Source organism: Blennius ocellaris (assembly GCF_963422515.1).
Source record: "Blennius ocellaris genome assembly, chromosome: 10".
Taxonomy (NCBI): domain Eukaryota; kingdom Metazoa; phylum Chordata; class Actinopteri; order Blenniiformes; family Blenniidae; genus Blennius; species Blennius ocellaris.
In genome coordinates this window covers 12,264,995-12,282,371 of record NC_137659.1, presented here as the reverse complement: position 1 = coordinate 12,282,371, position 17,377 = coordinate 12,264,995, and the positions used below count along the sequence as shown (strand labels likewise).

The 17,377-nt window shown below is 40.8% G+C and overlaps 1 protein-coding gene across 1 annotated transcript; it reads right to left on the bottom strand.

Annotated features, from left to right (window-relative positions):
• Positions 1–40: 40 nt before the first annotated feature.
• Positions 41–9,685, bottom strand: LOC308135159 (amyloid beta A4 precursor protein-binding family B member 1-interacting protein-like; the record flags this gene model as incomplete). The annotated part of the gene is made up of 12 exons (XM_080503034.1): positions 41–156; positions 535–613; positions 734–832; positions 2,523–2,633; positions 5,106–5,249; positions 5,332–5,406; positions 5,507–5,628; positions 5,741–5,900; positions 5,976–6,047; positions 6,127–6,332; positions 6,905–6,986; positions 9,626–9,685. 12 exons carry the CDS (start codon positions 9,683–9,685, stop codon positions 41–43), a joined length of 1,326 nt encoding a protein of 441 aa, XP_080359160.1.
• Positions 9,686–17,377: the final 7,692 nt, after the last annotated feature.

The following is a 17,377-nucleotide window of genomic DNA, read 5'->3' as shown; positions in this document are numbered from 1 at the left end:
GGCTGAACTGATCGAAGCCAATTCAAGTTGACTGTTTATCTCAAACATCAGAGGATCCATGAGGAGGAGGAGGAGGGATGAAGTCTGGCGGGTCCTCATTCGGGTAGTCTTCAACATTTGTGATGGTGGGAGGTGACGGCTCCACCTGCCGCATGCCTGTAAAGATTCATCATCCCGTCATTCTATTGACATTTCATGCTTTCCTTCGACATGGCTGTGTGCAATCTGAAACTGCACACACCAGGTCACAATATGTAACTTCATCAGTCACACAACATTAAGGTTTTGGTACGGTCATGTTTTCAAAGTGTTTTTGAAGAATACAGATAATGAGGAAAAAATGTTATTTTTAATTTCTGGTTCAGAGGTATATCAGTGTCAACTAGAGTATGAATACTTCATCTTAGCTTGTAAAGGATTTTGTGGCATTATCATACATTCTGATTTTTGATTTCTGGCTTTTCTGGTTGGTTTATCAAACTTTTACAGAGGATTAGGATTCAACACCTTCTTTGTTGGAAGATGAACCATTACCTGCAGAAATGTGAGAAGTCTGCTGAGAGGATGCTCTCTTCAGTGCAGCCTGGTAGCTCTTATAGAGGACAGCCCCATACTGCACACATACACACACACACACACACACACACACACACACACAAGACACAACTTCAGTGTTTGCCTATCCACTGTCACTGACTGTTAGTGAGCTGAGTTACGGACCGCTCAGTCTGACCTTAGCTATTCTTATGGAGTTGACCCAAAGCAACAGCGAGTGCTTTTCATCGCAGCACAGGAACTTGGTGTAGTGAGACTCTTTCTGAATGCAGGGATGCTGGAAATATTGAGAAGACAGGAAAAAGAATACATCTGAAGCAGGTGGCAAACATTAGGCTTGCAGGCCAAAACTGGCCCACAAGGTCCTTTTGAGACCAGGCATCATGTAAATATAACAACGGACAGGATAAAGTTACTGAGACCCAGAAGAACAGTGATAGTGAAGTAGTCTTTCATCTAGTTTAACATATAAAGGTCGAGATGCAATAACATTTAAATGGAAAATAAGAGCCACAAATGGAGGATTCTCAATGGATGATGTTGATATTGCGATAATCCTACTTCAGATTTGATTGAAAAAAGCCTTTCAGGAAAATCAAGTTGTTCTCCTGCAGTAACACAAAGGTAGCACATTCAGAGTTTATTTGTCCAGCAGAATGCAGCATTGCACTTCCTCTAATATACCTGAATCATTCTATTTCACAACCATCTGTGTCATCTTGTATCCATCTGATTTTTTTTTTTCTTGTATTCAGTATGTGTGGCCTCATAAAAAGGTGAAGCGACAACCATGGAGTGTTATATTTACAGATCTTATAGGCCACACAGATGATATTATCCATATTATGTGTGTGGCAGAATGGATTGTAAAATGATTAAATAAAACAAATGCTGAATGTTGTTGTATTTAAATGTATGCAGTGTTTACTCAAAGCAGCAGAGGGCAGAATATACGTACAAAGCTGCAACTGCACTGTAGACCCCAGGTGTGTATTTGTAATTCCATCTGCAGTCGTGAAGCTGAAAGGGATTTGTTTCTACCCACAGATATTGCTCCAAATGGCTCCTAATGCAAACTTCCTGATATCTTGATATCAGTTTTTTGCTGTGAAAAAGATTACTATTTCTACAGCAAGGAAATGCCAGGTGTTGTGCCAGTGCAGGAGTATATCATACGCAACATAAGGTAATAAGTGCACAATATGGAGTAATATGTACTAATTTCAAGATGTAAATACCCAATGAAGGTAGTATCTAATAGAAGATTTGTTTACAATACAGGAACTATGTGGCTGCTGCAACCCAGAAATAAATGACCCTCATATTCTTTATGTGCATTCATGTCCTTTGAATTGCGGCGACACGCAGGGCCTGCAGTGAAATGTGTCAAACCACATCAGCTTTTAAAAAATACTCGGCCTCTTTTTTTTTTTCCCCCCACCACCTTTCTTTTTACTTTCTTGTAAGCCTTGTGAAATACCAGAAGCACACAGTATTCACGTTACATGTCAATGCATGTATACTGTTTAAGTGATGATTTGTGGACATAAAGTAATCTGCCAGTATTTCTTCTAAATGTCTGCAATGTCTCACTCTTAAAACTAGAATTTCCTAAGCTACCTGTGTGCACAGTGTTGTAGCCATGTTTCTAAACTGGTCGTATCAATGATGTTGCCTCCTATGTAACTTTGTCAGAAATTCACTGATGTTGTAAAAGTAGATAAATGGATGCAGTGGAAACGTCTGGCACATCAAGAAAAGAAAAACCTTCAGGCGTATGTGAAGATGTCTGTGAGTTTACTTTTTTTTTACTTGATGAGTTAGGAGTGAGAGAATAACCTTTTCACCTGTCTCTCAGTAAAATGCAAGGTCACAGTATTCCCACCATTTTGCTAGCATTTTTTCTGCTGTGGTTGTCTAATGTGACGATTTCTATCGCCACCTCCTGAAAGTGATGCTGAACTGACCTTCAGCATGAAGCAGAAGTTGGTGGGAGCTCTGTATTTCTGTTTGTACTTGTGGGCGACGTAGACGCTGACATTTTCAAATCGGATGAAGCAGGCGAGATCAATGCAAGACTGGAAGAGAGAGAAACGGGGTAATGTCACGCTGGAAGGCAGAAATGTGGAACACATGCACCGAAGAGGACTTGGGAATTACATCAGTGTTTCAAGGTAGTAATGCCACACATGAAAAAAAGTCAATATAAAGTAATAAAGTAATGTGTTTGTGACAGGGATACTGTTGTATGTATTTTAAATCAAAAGTAGAAATCATTGTTGAAGCAACAAGAAACATGCCTATTTAAACAGAAACTGCAGTATTATAGTAAAAGGGATGACAAGCATCATGTATTGCAATTGGCCTACCTGCTCCCTGTGGCCTCTTATCTACAGGGGATAAAAGCCAACAACTGCAATTCAGCTTCTACTTTTCTTCTGTTTCATTATTTAAACTGAGAACATGTGACGGAAACTAATTCGAAGCCATTTGTATTTACTCAGTCATCAAAGACATTGTTTAAAAAGAAGCTTGATTTGTGAGAAGAGGTTGAGTTTTTCCTCTTTAAAGCATTCCTTTCATACTTGATTTAAAGCAGAAACACATCGTGTTCACACATTAAACCGCACCGACTGAGTTGTTGATGTTCAGCGGATGCAACAAAGTCAACCTTCCTGGAAAAAAACAGTTGTTTCTTCTTCTCCTCCACCCCCCCGTCTTTTTTTCCAACTCTTTGAGGTTTCTTATTCAATTCATTCTCAATCTTCCTCCATTCAGTCTCAACTTTTCAACAATTCAACTCCCTTGTTGACATTATTGTGTCTCATGACCGTCGCGTTTGTGTCTTTGTTAGTCTGGTTGTAACAAAATGTCCTCTGCAACCCCGGCTTCACCCATGTGTCCTTGGCGATCCTGCAGCTCTCGCATGTTTGCCATTTGCACATCTGCCTCGCACAGTTTCGCCTGCATCTATTTCTTCCTGTTTGAGGATTTTTTTTTGGGGGGGGGGGGTGTCAGTGTGCAGGCATGGCGTTATTTTTCTTCTTTTATTTCATTTCATTTTTTTGCCATGTCGTGGCAAGAGAATGACATGCCTCTCTTTAACAGCAGCGAAGCTTCAATTCACTCTTTTATCTTTATTTCTGCAGCTCTTCCTGCTCCACTTTTTGCCTCTGAAGCACTCAAATGCAACACAGAGAAAAAGTCCCAACCTGATATTCTCGCGTCAGCATATATGCAGCATCTTTGTGTTTTAGCTGCTCCCGGAGATGGAACTAGTATCAGATGCTTAATATACATTTAGATACGCTATATTGCCAAAAGTATTTGCTCACCTGCCTTCACATGCATATGACATCACATTTGTAAAACATAGGATTCAATTAGGATGTTGGTCCACTGATAAAAAATATTCTACTATATCTACTGAAAAGATAAGGCACGTTTCCGCATAATTTATCTATGTTGATCAAACAAGATTATTCTTTTCTTTTTTTTTTCTTTTTACATGAAAAATGAAACCCAAGTAAAATGAGCTTTATGTTTTTCCTGTCTCAGGATCATTAGATCTATCTGTATAAACTGGAGTGTTTGTTTGATAGATTGTTAGTAATCTATCTTCCTCTATTACAGCAATAGTCTCTGCCTCGTTGTTTATCTTCGTTCTATCCGTCTGTGGTGCCTGGGAATGCTGATAACTTATGGGTGTTGTAGTATTGGATGCTCTGAAATGAAGCACAGTAAAGATAACCAAATTGTTATCAGATGTCAGAGTCCAGTGGCGGCATGCTTTTACACCACTGCATCCAGCGCTTGGTGATGTAATGCTTGGATTGGGTCACAAGGATATTTCATGGCTGGACTCATTGCACAGATGACATCCTGTCTATCCCATGCTGGAATTCACTGAGCTCCTGAGTTGAGGCGCTTGATTTTATACACCTGTGGCCATGGAAGTGGTTGGAACACCTGAGTGCAACGATTTGGATAGCTGAGCAAATACTTTTGGCATTGTAGAGTCGTTTATGGTCTCGGTTTCGAGCCTCTCTGTGGGGTCACCAGACAAAACTGAGGAGATGCAAGATGATTAATGGAAGATGAAATAAGAGAAACTGAGCCCCAAAACACAGACCTGTTTTTAGTTAGGTCTTTTTCTTAAATGTTTGATTTTTGCTGAGATCTTTAATCATTTGAAGATTCATTGAAATGAAACCATGTGAGGATTAAGAGACATTCTTTGAAGAGAGTTGCAAGAGAGGGTTTCCTCCTGGGGAAACCTCCCGTGAATTCTATTCGCTCATGTTCGACCAACTATTTTGTTTCTGTGAGAGATGTTTGGAGCTGCTCGTCACCCAACAACAGAAAGCAAATACATAAAAATCAAATCATCTGCAAGGCAACCAAAATTGTCAAATCAATGGAGGAATGTAGAATATTTGAAGTGAAGTACAGTTACTTTGCATCACTGACCAAATGTGGCCATCAATCACTACAGTGTATCTTTTCAAAAACGAAACTATCTGTTGCCAACAGTTACCAATTTGCCTCACCTTTGTTTTTCCTTTGGGTACGTAGTAGATACCCGAGGCCCTGAGCACAAAGTGGCGAGGTTTCCAAACCTTCTTGCCATCTTCCTTCAGATACAACATCCCGTCAAGGTCAGGAACAATCACAGTGCAGCCTTCAAAATTCTCCTGCAGCATTAAAAAAAGAAGGATGACATGGAAAAAATGAAGCAAACCACAAAGTGTTGACGAGCCATGAAGTGTAGCTGACCTTTCTGAGGAGCTCCTTGGCCTGTTCATTAACTCCACTCAAAGACGATTCCTTCTTTTTCCACATGTAAAAAAGCTTGATTGCAAACACAACATGGTTTGATTCACTATTTGACTGTGTCATTAAAATGTTGGCTTGATTAAAAATAAAGAAGAAGACATCTTCTCTTGCTCACCTGAGGGTCTGTGAACATCACGTACTTCTGAGGTCTCAACCTGAAAAAGATTTTATTCTCACTGTATCGGCTCCAGACAGACAGCGGCTCTACTAAATATTCATGATCCTCAAAGCTTCTTTCTGAAATGTGGCGATACGAGGAAAATCAAAGCCAGAAGCACTTTGACAATGTTTGACGTTGTGCACACATACTGATGGCTTTAGTGGGTGTTTGTGTCTTTAGCTCTCGCACCAATCTGCAGCTCGGGGTTGGTCTCACACAGGCTCCAGTCAATGCTGCCGTCGCAGTGCGTCTTCTCAAACAGCTTGTCCATCACGTCTCGCACCGTCTGTCGCTCATCCACCATCAGAATCTTTGAGCTTCCATCAGCCATCAGCACTCTAACGATCATCTGTGAGGGGCAGCATGCTCAGTTAAGTCTGTCTGCGTTCCCGGCATATTAAAATAAACAGCTCATTTATTTTACCTTTCTGACTTTGGCTTCTTTCAGCTTTTCCAGAGCCAGCTTAATTTTATCTGCCTTTGTTTGGGGTTCACACTAGAAACATCAAAAATCCAAATCTTTAATTTACTTGTCATTTCCCTTTCCCTCATGATTGTTTCAATTTTCTCGTTACCTTTTCTATTCCGGCGGGTGATGCCGGGGTGGTAGGTGGTGGAGGAAGGACAGTTGGGGGCACTGATTTCTCATTTTTGGCGGCCGATGCAGCTTGCTTAGGACCACGATTCTGATCACAAGAGGAAAGTTCTTGCAGGGATGCCTTTGATCCCAGATCAGCCACAAGAGCATCCAGGTCGTAATCCTCCAGTTCATTCAGGGACTCTGCTTGGAGAAATAGAAGAAGGCGTGCAAAATGAGAGAGGCACAAATATAAACATTCTACTGCCTGAATAAATCTCTGAGGTCAACATGAGATGGTATTCACCACAGCCCTCTCAATGTGTATTAAATTAAATGAAGTTATTTTTAGCTCACACTTTTTTCATCATTTTTTTGGAAGCTGCAGGTGAACATATTTACTTTTTACAATCCCATTTTTTTGAAGTTGTGTTTTTTCAGAAATATCAATTCCTCTAAACGATTTGAAAGGCATATTTATGTCACTGTATGCAACTCTGTAGACTGTTTATTGGCAACGCCATCTGTGAATCATTCACTGCACACTGTTGATCCATTCTTACCTTCTTAAGGTTGCAATGACATTTGTGGACGACAACAACCGGCCTCCCCCCATTTTCAAACAGAAACTTTATCTCCTGTGAGACTGCCTCCCACTTCTTATACGGTACTTGGATTGCCTCTAAGTTTTAGGGCAGTGTGACTTGTGGTTATTGGGTCTTGCTGGTTTGAATTTATCTGCTTGGGATGAAGGAATAATCCGGATGAGCACTCACCATTGAGATCTGTAAAACCAATGGAGAAGGCGCTCCCCTTCTGTGGATCCTCTTTTGGTGTCTCATCTGCTGGCGTTATACTCTGAAGGGAAGTAAAGCAATGGCAACACATCATCAGAACCTTCAGCAACCTCTAACTGTTGTGAACATTTAAAATATATTTGACTCAGAGGTATTTTGGGTTATTTCTTTTTTCCCTACACTTGACCATGCTTTTTATTACCCTATGTAGAAAGAGGAAACAAATTAACCTGCACATATCCATTCAGGAAATCACCAATCAGTCCATTAAAAAAGAGATACTTATCACAATGTAATGTCAACTTTGGAGACGTGAAAGCAAAATGCTGAAGTTGTGTCAGCCTATGTGTCATCTGGAGAATAGGTAAACTTCTGCATGTTAATTAGTAACAGGCTCAATCATTCCTTATAAACAAGTTGTGCACATTGAAAGCGATGCCTGCAGTTTAGCCTTTGGAAGTTGTTGTTAAAGCAGCTGCTCCAGCATGACCACATGTCTTCTCGGACATGTTCATAAACCGTTTTTAAACCAGGATGAAAATACTACTTTTTACCCTTTGCTCCGAGGCACTAACGCAGGGAAATTGGACCCAATCAAAGCAATGAGCGGAACCATTTAAATCCTTTTTGTTTATGAGATCCTGATAGGATCGGTGTTGTAATCAGATTGCTTTTCTAGCAAACTCTGGTCTGTGGACTGGTCTCTGTCATTGTGATGTTTTCCAAAGAAGATGCAAGCCAAAGTGACAAATCTGTCTCTCTGGTATGCATGACGTACAGCTGCACATATATTGATACCATGTCTTAGGGCTGTGCTCATTTACAGCTTACATGCATAGAGTTGAAGTGTACAACGACCAAGTGCCCCTGAGGGTCAGTTTGAATTGTGTGTAATGTTTCTCTTGGCAAATCGCAGTGATATGATGAGCAGCTTATGTGCGCTTAAGAGAATCTGCAGCGAATGCCCTCACTCCAATCCAGATGCGATGACTTCACAACATCTAAGCGTCACCTTACATTTTTCCGAGAGGCTCGGTTTCGAAACACATTTTGCCCGCTGTAATGTAGATAATATCCAGATTAGAAAGAGAGAAAAAAAGTTCTTGTAACATGTTTCTGCTTCAAAAGCACTGATGGGAACATTCAGCATGGGGAGCTCTTGACCCGCAGCTCATATGGTCGTGTTTTGAGAAAGAATGCAGCCTACCTTTTGGACAGTAAAGGAAAGCTTGCCTCGTGTATTTTTAGCAATGTTGGTTCAGTATCAGATCTTCTCTGAAGCAACCTTCAATTCTGCTTTTCTTTATGACGATATTGCAGTAAATGTAGATAGTCCTATCAGAGAATATATATTTTGCGTTTATTTCGCTTGCTTGACTGCAAGATTAATAACAAACCTGGACCAGCAATATGGAATGCTGCTGAAATGAAATCATTGAGTCTTGAAAGTAGTTCACATTGTTTAGTGCCTTTCTATATGTGAATTTTGTTGAAGCCTGAACTAATTCCTTTATTCTGCAAAGGCACTTCATTGCATTCACTGCACTGCACTGTATGTTCACCTGCTCCTGAAAAGGTTCAGGTACCACAGTCACCACCCTGTGAATGCTTTCACAATAGAAGGGCTACTTTATCCCATCAAGACATCTCATGATATCTTTCCTGCCCGCGTAACTGCAGGCCCTGTCAAAGAACTATTGTCTGAAGTTGTCTGACTCTTCTATTTCCGGGGCCTTGGGTTGAACCAAAACCTCAGCCTGACACCAGAGCTCCCAGTGATGGGCCATCTGCTTGCAGTTTGGAGGTCTTACAGCTTCCAGCCATCCGTGTGGATTTTATTGCAACACAACAAGGTGGTACTACTGTTAGTAAATCTCTGTCCTCTGTCTGTCCTCAGCTCTGGCCGAGCTGAAAAGAAGAAAATGGCTCATTATTTTGATGATGGTGCGTTGATGCTAGTCATTTCTATTGGTGAACAATAGAATATGTTTTATCAAGTCGTAGTGCCGATAGTTTATTGTCCTCATGTATTGTCCTCAGCTCATGACCATCTGTGGTCACAACACATGGGAATTTTTAATTGAGGTTTTAAGCATTTCATTTGACCTGGACACAAATCTGACGTTGTTCCTCATTGTTGCACCTGCCAAGTATGTCAAGTACCTGGAAAGCTAAACCCAGTGACCCCCCCCACCCCCCAACCAGCAACACAAATCACTTCGTCCAGACTCCTCGTCAGAGCCGAACCTCCCATATAAACATTTTGCGTCATCATTTTCGGGAACCCCCGACAAATCTCAGAGAGGATGATTGAAGACAGTCAGACGATGATCCTCAGAACTTCTACGAAAGAGGATCAGACGACGTGGTTGTTGAGGCTGCTGCTTTGTAGTTTAGTCACAATTGTTCGAGTGAGGGTGTCACGTGCCAGGCATGTTTTTATTTTCACTCTCTCTCCTTTGTGCCAGGTTTGGGTGTGTGGCGACGGTTAAATACTGTCCAGCTGTTAGATCCAAACAAGCAATCCCCGTTGGCTGTTGCAGATTGGAGTCAGCCAATCAGCTTTCAGCCGACAAAGAAAAGCTCTCAGTGGGAGTCCCTGGGGCCACTCTTTTGTCTTAACTTCTTGATGACGCCTTGAAGATTTGTCAGAAAAGGTTGCATTTATATTCTATTGTTCATATATATATATATATTCACCTGAGACAGATGATCTATCTCGCCGATGAGATCATTGAACATGTCCACTACGTCGTCCATCTGCACAAATAAGACAAGGACGTTACATTTTAGAAGCAGTGGAGGAAAGGAAGAAAGAAAAAAGTTAAGGCACATTGAATGAGCAACGCAGCAAGCTGCATCAGGAAATGGACATGATGAACAATTTCTGTTCAGTTTGAACTATGTTTAGTCGTGGAAAGCTGTAAAATGCATTTTATATAACAACTGGCATTTTTGTGGTGTGGGGATACAAACATTGTGTGCAGATGCAAATACTTACAATACAGTTCAGATGTGACAGTGCCTGCATGAAAATTCAAAATTAACAAAATCAATATTTGGTAAACTTTTGCTTTATCGATGGCTATAAGATTGCAATATCAATATCATTCAAGGACATCAGCAATGATCTGCAGTGTTATCACAGTGATTTTGCAAATGGACAAAGCAGCAATCAGTCGGGATCAAATTGTTTCCATTCTGCCTGTGATGAAACGTAAGTTGTTTTTAATCATCATCCAGCAGACGTCTTCAGGAAATTATGGAAACAGAAAGTGCAGACTGGTACTCTCTCCACATAATTGAATACCTCCAGTGAGTGTTTGTCAGTGATATAAATGCTTTCACTTAATCAGCAGCAAACCGAGCGACACAAAATAATGTTGTCTGGTTTGCTGATTCTCCCTGAGAGGAGATTGCATGTGCTGCAATGCGTCCCACCATACAAAACAAAAATAGTTGATGAGTAATTTCAAGAGTCTTCATTGAGATCAAAGGCAAAATTTGCGGAAATTGGCCGTCTCATTATTTTCTCATATGGAGACGGCAGCCCGCCAGCTTTACAATCAAACCTCTGGTTTCATTGCATGTCGACTGGCTATAAAAAGACCAACTGAAGTATGAAGTCTTCATTTCTTGCCAGTTTCTGAAAACATTCAAGTGAGTTTATTATCAATAACAACAAAATGTCCGAACTTACATACTAAATACAAAGGGTTTCACATAAACTAAAAAAACAAGAAATATTGAGCAGGTATATAGTTTATAACCTGTGTTTTTGAGTACTAGTCATTTCTTGCATGTTCTATTATTCACGGGACATAATTTGACATACACAGCTGATCACAGTTTTCTCTGTTGAGATATACTGTATAGCATTTACCTCCAGTTCTGCTTAGTGAACCTAAGCTCAACTAACTTTGTCATCGTCTCAGTTATACTATATTTACATACTACTATATAATCCTATCCTCACCTACATTAACCTTTTTCTTTTCACTCATTCGGAGCAGAAATTTTTTTTTTTCTTATTTGCAAACATATGCTAAATTGCACATTTAGCTGACATGAACGTTTTGGAGAAAAGTGTGTTTATTTAGCAGCAAAATGCTGCAATGTGTTTGGCACATAGTTTCAAACTACGGTGAATGTGAGTCAGATGGTTTTCTTGAAGCTGCTACAGGTAAAACAATCCTAAGAGTGAACCGGTGAGGTGGACGGGAAAACTACACAACAGCTGATTAAAAGTCTAAAGGAGGTAAGGTTTTTACTTGTGGACAGAGATGGCAAAATAACTCAGGTTCCTAAATAGAAACAGATATCTGTGTTAGTTAAAAAAAAAAAAAAAAAAAAAAGGCCAAGGGCAACATCACTTTAATACGATATTTTATTGGAAAACTTTACTGCCAGCTGCTTTCATCCTTTTACTTTAACTCTTAAAAGTTGTAAAAAAAATAAAAAGTAATCAACCAATTATAAGAGTGCAAGAAAAAACAAAACAGATAGTTGTGTTCATAAGTGGGGAGTAAAAGTAAAAAGTCTTCAGAAAAATAAATTCTCAAATGAAGTACAGATACTTGGAAAAAAAAACACCCAATTTTTTTAAGGTTAATGCAAGACTTCTGGAAATGTTTTCATTAGAGTTGTGTTTGTAGCCACTTGATGAGTGTTAACGTCAGTATTTACTCGCGTTCACCTTGACCTTTTTGTTCTCTCCTGTATTCAGAGGGAAATATCTGTCATTTTAGCTGTGATCTGCTCCACTCCAAGAAATAACTTAAAGTATCTCTGAACATTTGTAACCTATCTGTACTTTCCATATGAGACAAATGGGTTTAATTCCTGTTTCGAAGAGCATCCAAACTGCAAGTTTCAATGACTGGCTGTTGTGTCCGCTATGGGAGCAGCTGGATAGATCCCTAGTGGGTGAATCTATGTTTATCTTTGTGCTAATGCGTAAGGAACATATGTATTCTGTATCCTGCTCACAGGGACTATTCTGTGTTGTTTGAAGTGTTCATACATTTACAGCTTGTCTGTCTTTATTGTTCTTTGTATCACTCATTCGTCTTACTGCACACATCGAAACACACTTGGGAATTAATGTGCATATAAGCAACTGCAGGCAGGACTGTTCACTCTCATTCTGTGTTTACCCCAGACAGTAAACAGACCATCCATTTAAGTGCGAGGAGCTAAAAGGGGAACAGTAGAGAAGATGGTAGTTTGGAAAGTATTGTTTCCATATGAAAGTGAAAATTTTTTTTGGGATCGCTCAAGTGAACTTCACCTTTGTGGTCTCTCAGGACTTCTGCCTCACACATGTGAAAGTAAGTCGTTACGTTTGTCTCATGTAACACTTCCACTCAATAAAGTTATGCCCATTTACAATATTAATCACCGTATTTACTCTCCCAGGGTAAAGACTTGCATCACACAACTGCATTAGTTCATCATTTCCATGCTATCATCAGACATGTCAACAAGTTGCTGCCGTCTCCGTCTGTGGTCTCACAGACTCACACATCAACAAAATGGGGAGCTGCCAAACAGCGGACGTGTGGGCAAGCAGGCCAGGCAGCCAAAGCCTGACTCCAAAAAGTCATTTATTGAGTCTCATATGCACAAAAGTAATCACAATGCATAGCTAGCTGGCAGAGAATTGACAAGTTTTGTTTTTCTTTCTTGTGGTGGTAAGCTTCTTACTGTTTTCTAATTAGTTGCACAACCATCCATTGGCTGCAGGGAGAGGACATGTGTTTGTCTTAAACAAAGCTGATGTGGCCTTTCAAGTATTTAACTCTTGAAGGGCCAGCAAGCACGCACAGACGAATGTACACCATGTTATATGTCCTGCACTGCGCAACAGTTTGCGGTGAAGCAACGATTTCATGCATTGATCTTACTATTGTTTTGATTTAACCTGCAAACATTTAAAGCAGCCAAAAGTCATAAAGAGCAATCTTGAGTAAAAAAAAACAACATTATGAAGATATTCTTAAGTGCCAAAAAAAACAACCCCAAAATGATGCAAGAACTGTGTCAGGCTCACAGTTATTGATCTGATTTAAGATTTTTTTTTTCTTATCAAGGAACAAAAAATACTTTTGAAAGCCAATGATGTTTCTATAAAAAGCCCACATTTTTAGTAGTTTACCAGTAGCACATTTGCTTATTGATGATTTAACACGCATTGTCAACCAACTTTGATGTCATTGTTATTTACATTTTTCATGCTCCTACCTTGTCTGTGTCTTGAGAGCATCAGGCAGCGTGTGTGAACACGAACAAGCTCAAAGGTCAGCCGACAAGCAACCACACTGCATTGACTGAAACGAGGAAGCAAATCAGACATTTCTTGTAAAGCAGTGGGGCATTTTATTTTTGCATGTCTAATTATGTAACGTGCATGAAAAGCATGCAGTGTTCAGACAGTGATGCACTTGCATGTTTATATTTCACGACGGTCCGCCACACTGGTGTTTTCACTTTGTCTAATTAGAGCTGTCCTCGGGGCTGTGAGCCTGTGCAGATCATAACTGTTTGACATGTCTTAAACGATTTATCTTTTTACATCTGTTTTACTGAGATATCTTGCACTGTTACTGATTTTAGATAAATGAGGGTCTCACCTTACTCCTTCACTGTTTCCAGCAGGCACTGTTAATAATTGACCAGACAGCTGCAGCTGATTCAGATCTCTGCTAAGATGTCTTTAAACTGTTCATTTAAACACATTTCTGGCCTTCTCCGAGCACTCCAGGCATCTCAGATAAACTGGGACAAGTCCAGCCTTTTTATTTTTTTATTTTTTAAAAATCTTTTATTAAGAATATCTGTTGGGTAATTTAAATCACCTGCATGTGAGAAGTTTTGCTTTTGGAGCTGCTCTAATGTAAAGCTAATGTGGTACAAAAAAGTCTGCATTGTCTAAACACAGAAGATTGAATGAACAAAATGGATGATATGAAGTTTTAAAAAAAAAATCTACAAAATAATGGCCCAGAACAGACAGTTGGATGTTCCTCCTGTCGCATCTGGGACTTGAACCCGGGTCCCCAGACACCTCAAGTCAAAACTGAACCAGATGCAACACCAAGGGAGAAAACTCTTCCATTCATCTCGTATACCAGCTTCCTGCAAGAATCCAAGAACAAAACGCCCACATTAAATGTAGATGGGAAAACTGCATAAATGAACAAATAAGCAAGTGTTGACGTTGGAACATATGCACATGTTTTGACTTTTCTTTGGTCAAAGTGGTTTACCCATTGACTAAAATGGATAACTGTCATCAAATGTTTGATAGTTTAATACCCTAGGTTTTTCCTCTTTATTCTACCCAGCCATATGTTTATGTTTACTTGGAGAACAAAACAACAAAAAGGATATATTGAGGTATTTATAGCAGTGGAGCAAGCAATTTTTATCCTTCAACAAAATGAGTCTGGATTACATGAAACGTGACCACAGGCAATACAGGGACAAATAAAAGCAACATCAACAACAAAGAGGTGCTGTAATGGGTAGTGGATATGCAGAAAATGTCCATTTATCCATTGTTTTCACCACTTTACCCCACTGGGAATAGTGGGATTCTGAAGCCGAACCTACCGGTATATGAAGCCATGGAAAGGTCACCAGTCTATCAATGGGTAAACACAGAGAAACTACAACATCAAGTCATAAAATGAGAAACATTCTATGCATAATTTAAAGTCACCATTTAACCAGAAATTAACATTTGTGGACTCTGAGAGGAAACCGGAGAAAACTCACACATGCACAGGAATATTCCTGCTGAGGTAAGGGTGCTTGTTAGAGAAATAAACAACATATTGCTGTGGGCAAAATTAGAAAAATAATCACGTTCTTTAGGAGTTTGCCTACAAACTCACTTCCAAGCTGTATTTCTATATCATATCTCCTCAATAGAACTACTCTAGTACTTTTGAAGTCATGTGTGGTCTCCAACTGAGTGTAAAGTATTTTCAAGAGCACAACTGACTTCATCTCCTGTGTGTGTGTGTGTGTGTGTGTGTGTGTGTGTGTGTGTGTGTGTGTGTGTGTGTGTGTGTGTGTGTGTGTGTGTGTGTGTGTGTGTGTGTGTATCCCACTCATTAATCACGTGGGTGTTTTTAAACACTTCTGTATGAGTTATAACAAACTGAAGCTGGCTGGTGGCCACTATGCTCTCCACCTTGTATGATTACGTGTTTGAATGAAATAACTAGTGTCATTTTGGTGTGAAAATGAGAGAACAGGAGAACTTTATGTGTTGCTAATGTGGGTTGAAGCTTTAATTAAAACTATGAGAGGTCAGGGAGCGGAAATGAGAGTGTTAGCAAAGTTTACATTTTACAGGAGGAGCAATTTTGGTTTCAACTTCAGTTTAAAGCAGAGAAGTGTTTTTGAAAAAAATCCACCGCAGCGCCATAATCCAGTACTACCGAGGAGATCAAGGCTTTGATCCCATCTAAAGCAGAGTTTTGTATTTTTTACGAGACTTGTTAAAGGCCCACAAAGTTAATCATGTCAACAACATAAATCACAAGAGGAAAGGCAAACAGAAATTACCCTCCTCTATAAACAAAATCTGGCTTTTCTCTGACTGGTCACTTAAACGCAAAGTGCTCATGAACGACCTGTGAGAATAATGATACCATTAAAATCGTGGAAATATTTCAAACATGCACGCTTCAATAGGAATTGTGTGAGTGTGCCGAGTGGTATGTCCGGGAAAGCTACGGGTTAATTTAAGACTGGGAGCAAAACCTGTTGTCAATTAGGAGCAGTGAGCGCCACATATGGGATAGACGCGGCTATCTCCAGAAGGGGCAAAGGGGGCAGAAACCGCAGTGCGCGCAATGGAGACAAGCTGAATAACTGCACACAGTTACTACTCCAAGTTCCGCTGGCTACAACAGGTATTTACGGACGCTAATGTGATGGGTGTTTTCTCAACGAGATGATCAAATAAGATCAAGAGAGAGAGAGACGGATTGACGCGCACGAGGATCATCACACGTGGCCTGTTTGCTTCTTTTTTTAACGTTGTGGATTGCAACATGGCTCATGTCTCTGCAATAGTTTTACTCTTTGCCATAAGTATATTTGGCAGTAATAGCGCATCAGAGGTCTGCCGGGGTCCCCGCTGCTATTCTGGACAGGATTGGAGCAGACCGTGCGTCGGAGCGCACTGCGCACAGGGGCGCACGGACACATCAGCGACCCGGCGGCAGTTTCATCACTCTGCACAATCCAGGCAAGGACAGGTCTATCCAGGTTACCAACAGGATGGTCATTACAATCAACACCAAGCTCAGAGCGCGCCTTTAGCACCGTACACCATCATCCAGCCTCAGCCCGGTGGTTTTACGCATTCAGTGAGCGCAGATGGCGGCAGGAGGTCGAACCCGAGGACCATCACGGCGGAGGTGTTTCATCCCGGCTGTGCTGGCGGTACCTGTCCCACGACAGTCTCTCACCGCACCGGTGATGACGGTGCAACGCGGGATTGCAAAGGTATTGGATGTAAACTGCCTTCTCGGATGCGCCACAAACACACATCTTGCGTGGGAGATGCTTGCGGTGTGCACGCTGGGGAAGACGGGAGACTGGGCTCTTCCCCTGTTCATGTGACAGACAGAGCTGCACAGTTTCTGGATGAACTCCCAGACTTCGGATCGGAAAGTGGAGCGTTTATACAGCTGACATGTGATATGAAACCAGGTCAGTTTTTGGTGAACTTCAGCCACCTCAGAGACAGCATTGTAACCAATTCAAAGCTAATGTTATATCTGCTTTCATAGGGAATAATGAGGTTCCCTCGGAGGATGCTCTTGTTCTGCAGCTCCAGCTGTCTAAGAGCCAGGAGAGGCTGGTTGAGGCTCTCAGGAGCCAACAGAATGAAGTGAAAGAGCTGCAGAGGCTCCTCAGTGACCAGCAGGGGACGTTGGTCAACCAGCAGAGAGAGATCCTGGAACAGCAGAGGAGAATGTTTGAACAGATGGAGCAAGTAAGTCTGTCCATTTATTTTGTTTTCTCAATTTCTTAAAATACTATATGTACCTCAGGGGGGAAAAAACAAATCTCCAGGAGCTTCACTTTTATGACTGCTGACCCACCTGTGTGTGATCAAATCCATATGTGGATGACAATGGTCTGAACTACATGAAAACGGCTGAGGGAGACAATATAATCGCACAGTTTTCACTGTTCTATTTGTGTACTTATCATATTTCACACAATTTTATTTTATTTTATTTTATTAATCATATCTATTTATTCGAGGTAAAAGCCCAGTACAGCATATTGATGGATGGCATCAAGCAGACATCTTTCCAGAACCTGCAGGGGGAGCTCGACTCCCATATGGAAAACTTGGGCGGGCAGGTCAGAGCCCACCAAGCACAGCAGGCTCTGTCTCTGCACAAGGTGGACATGGAGGCC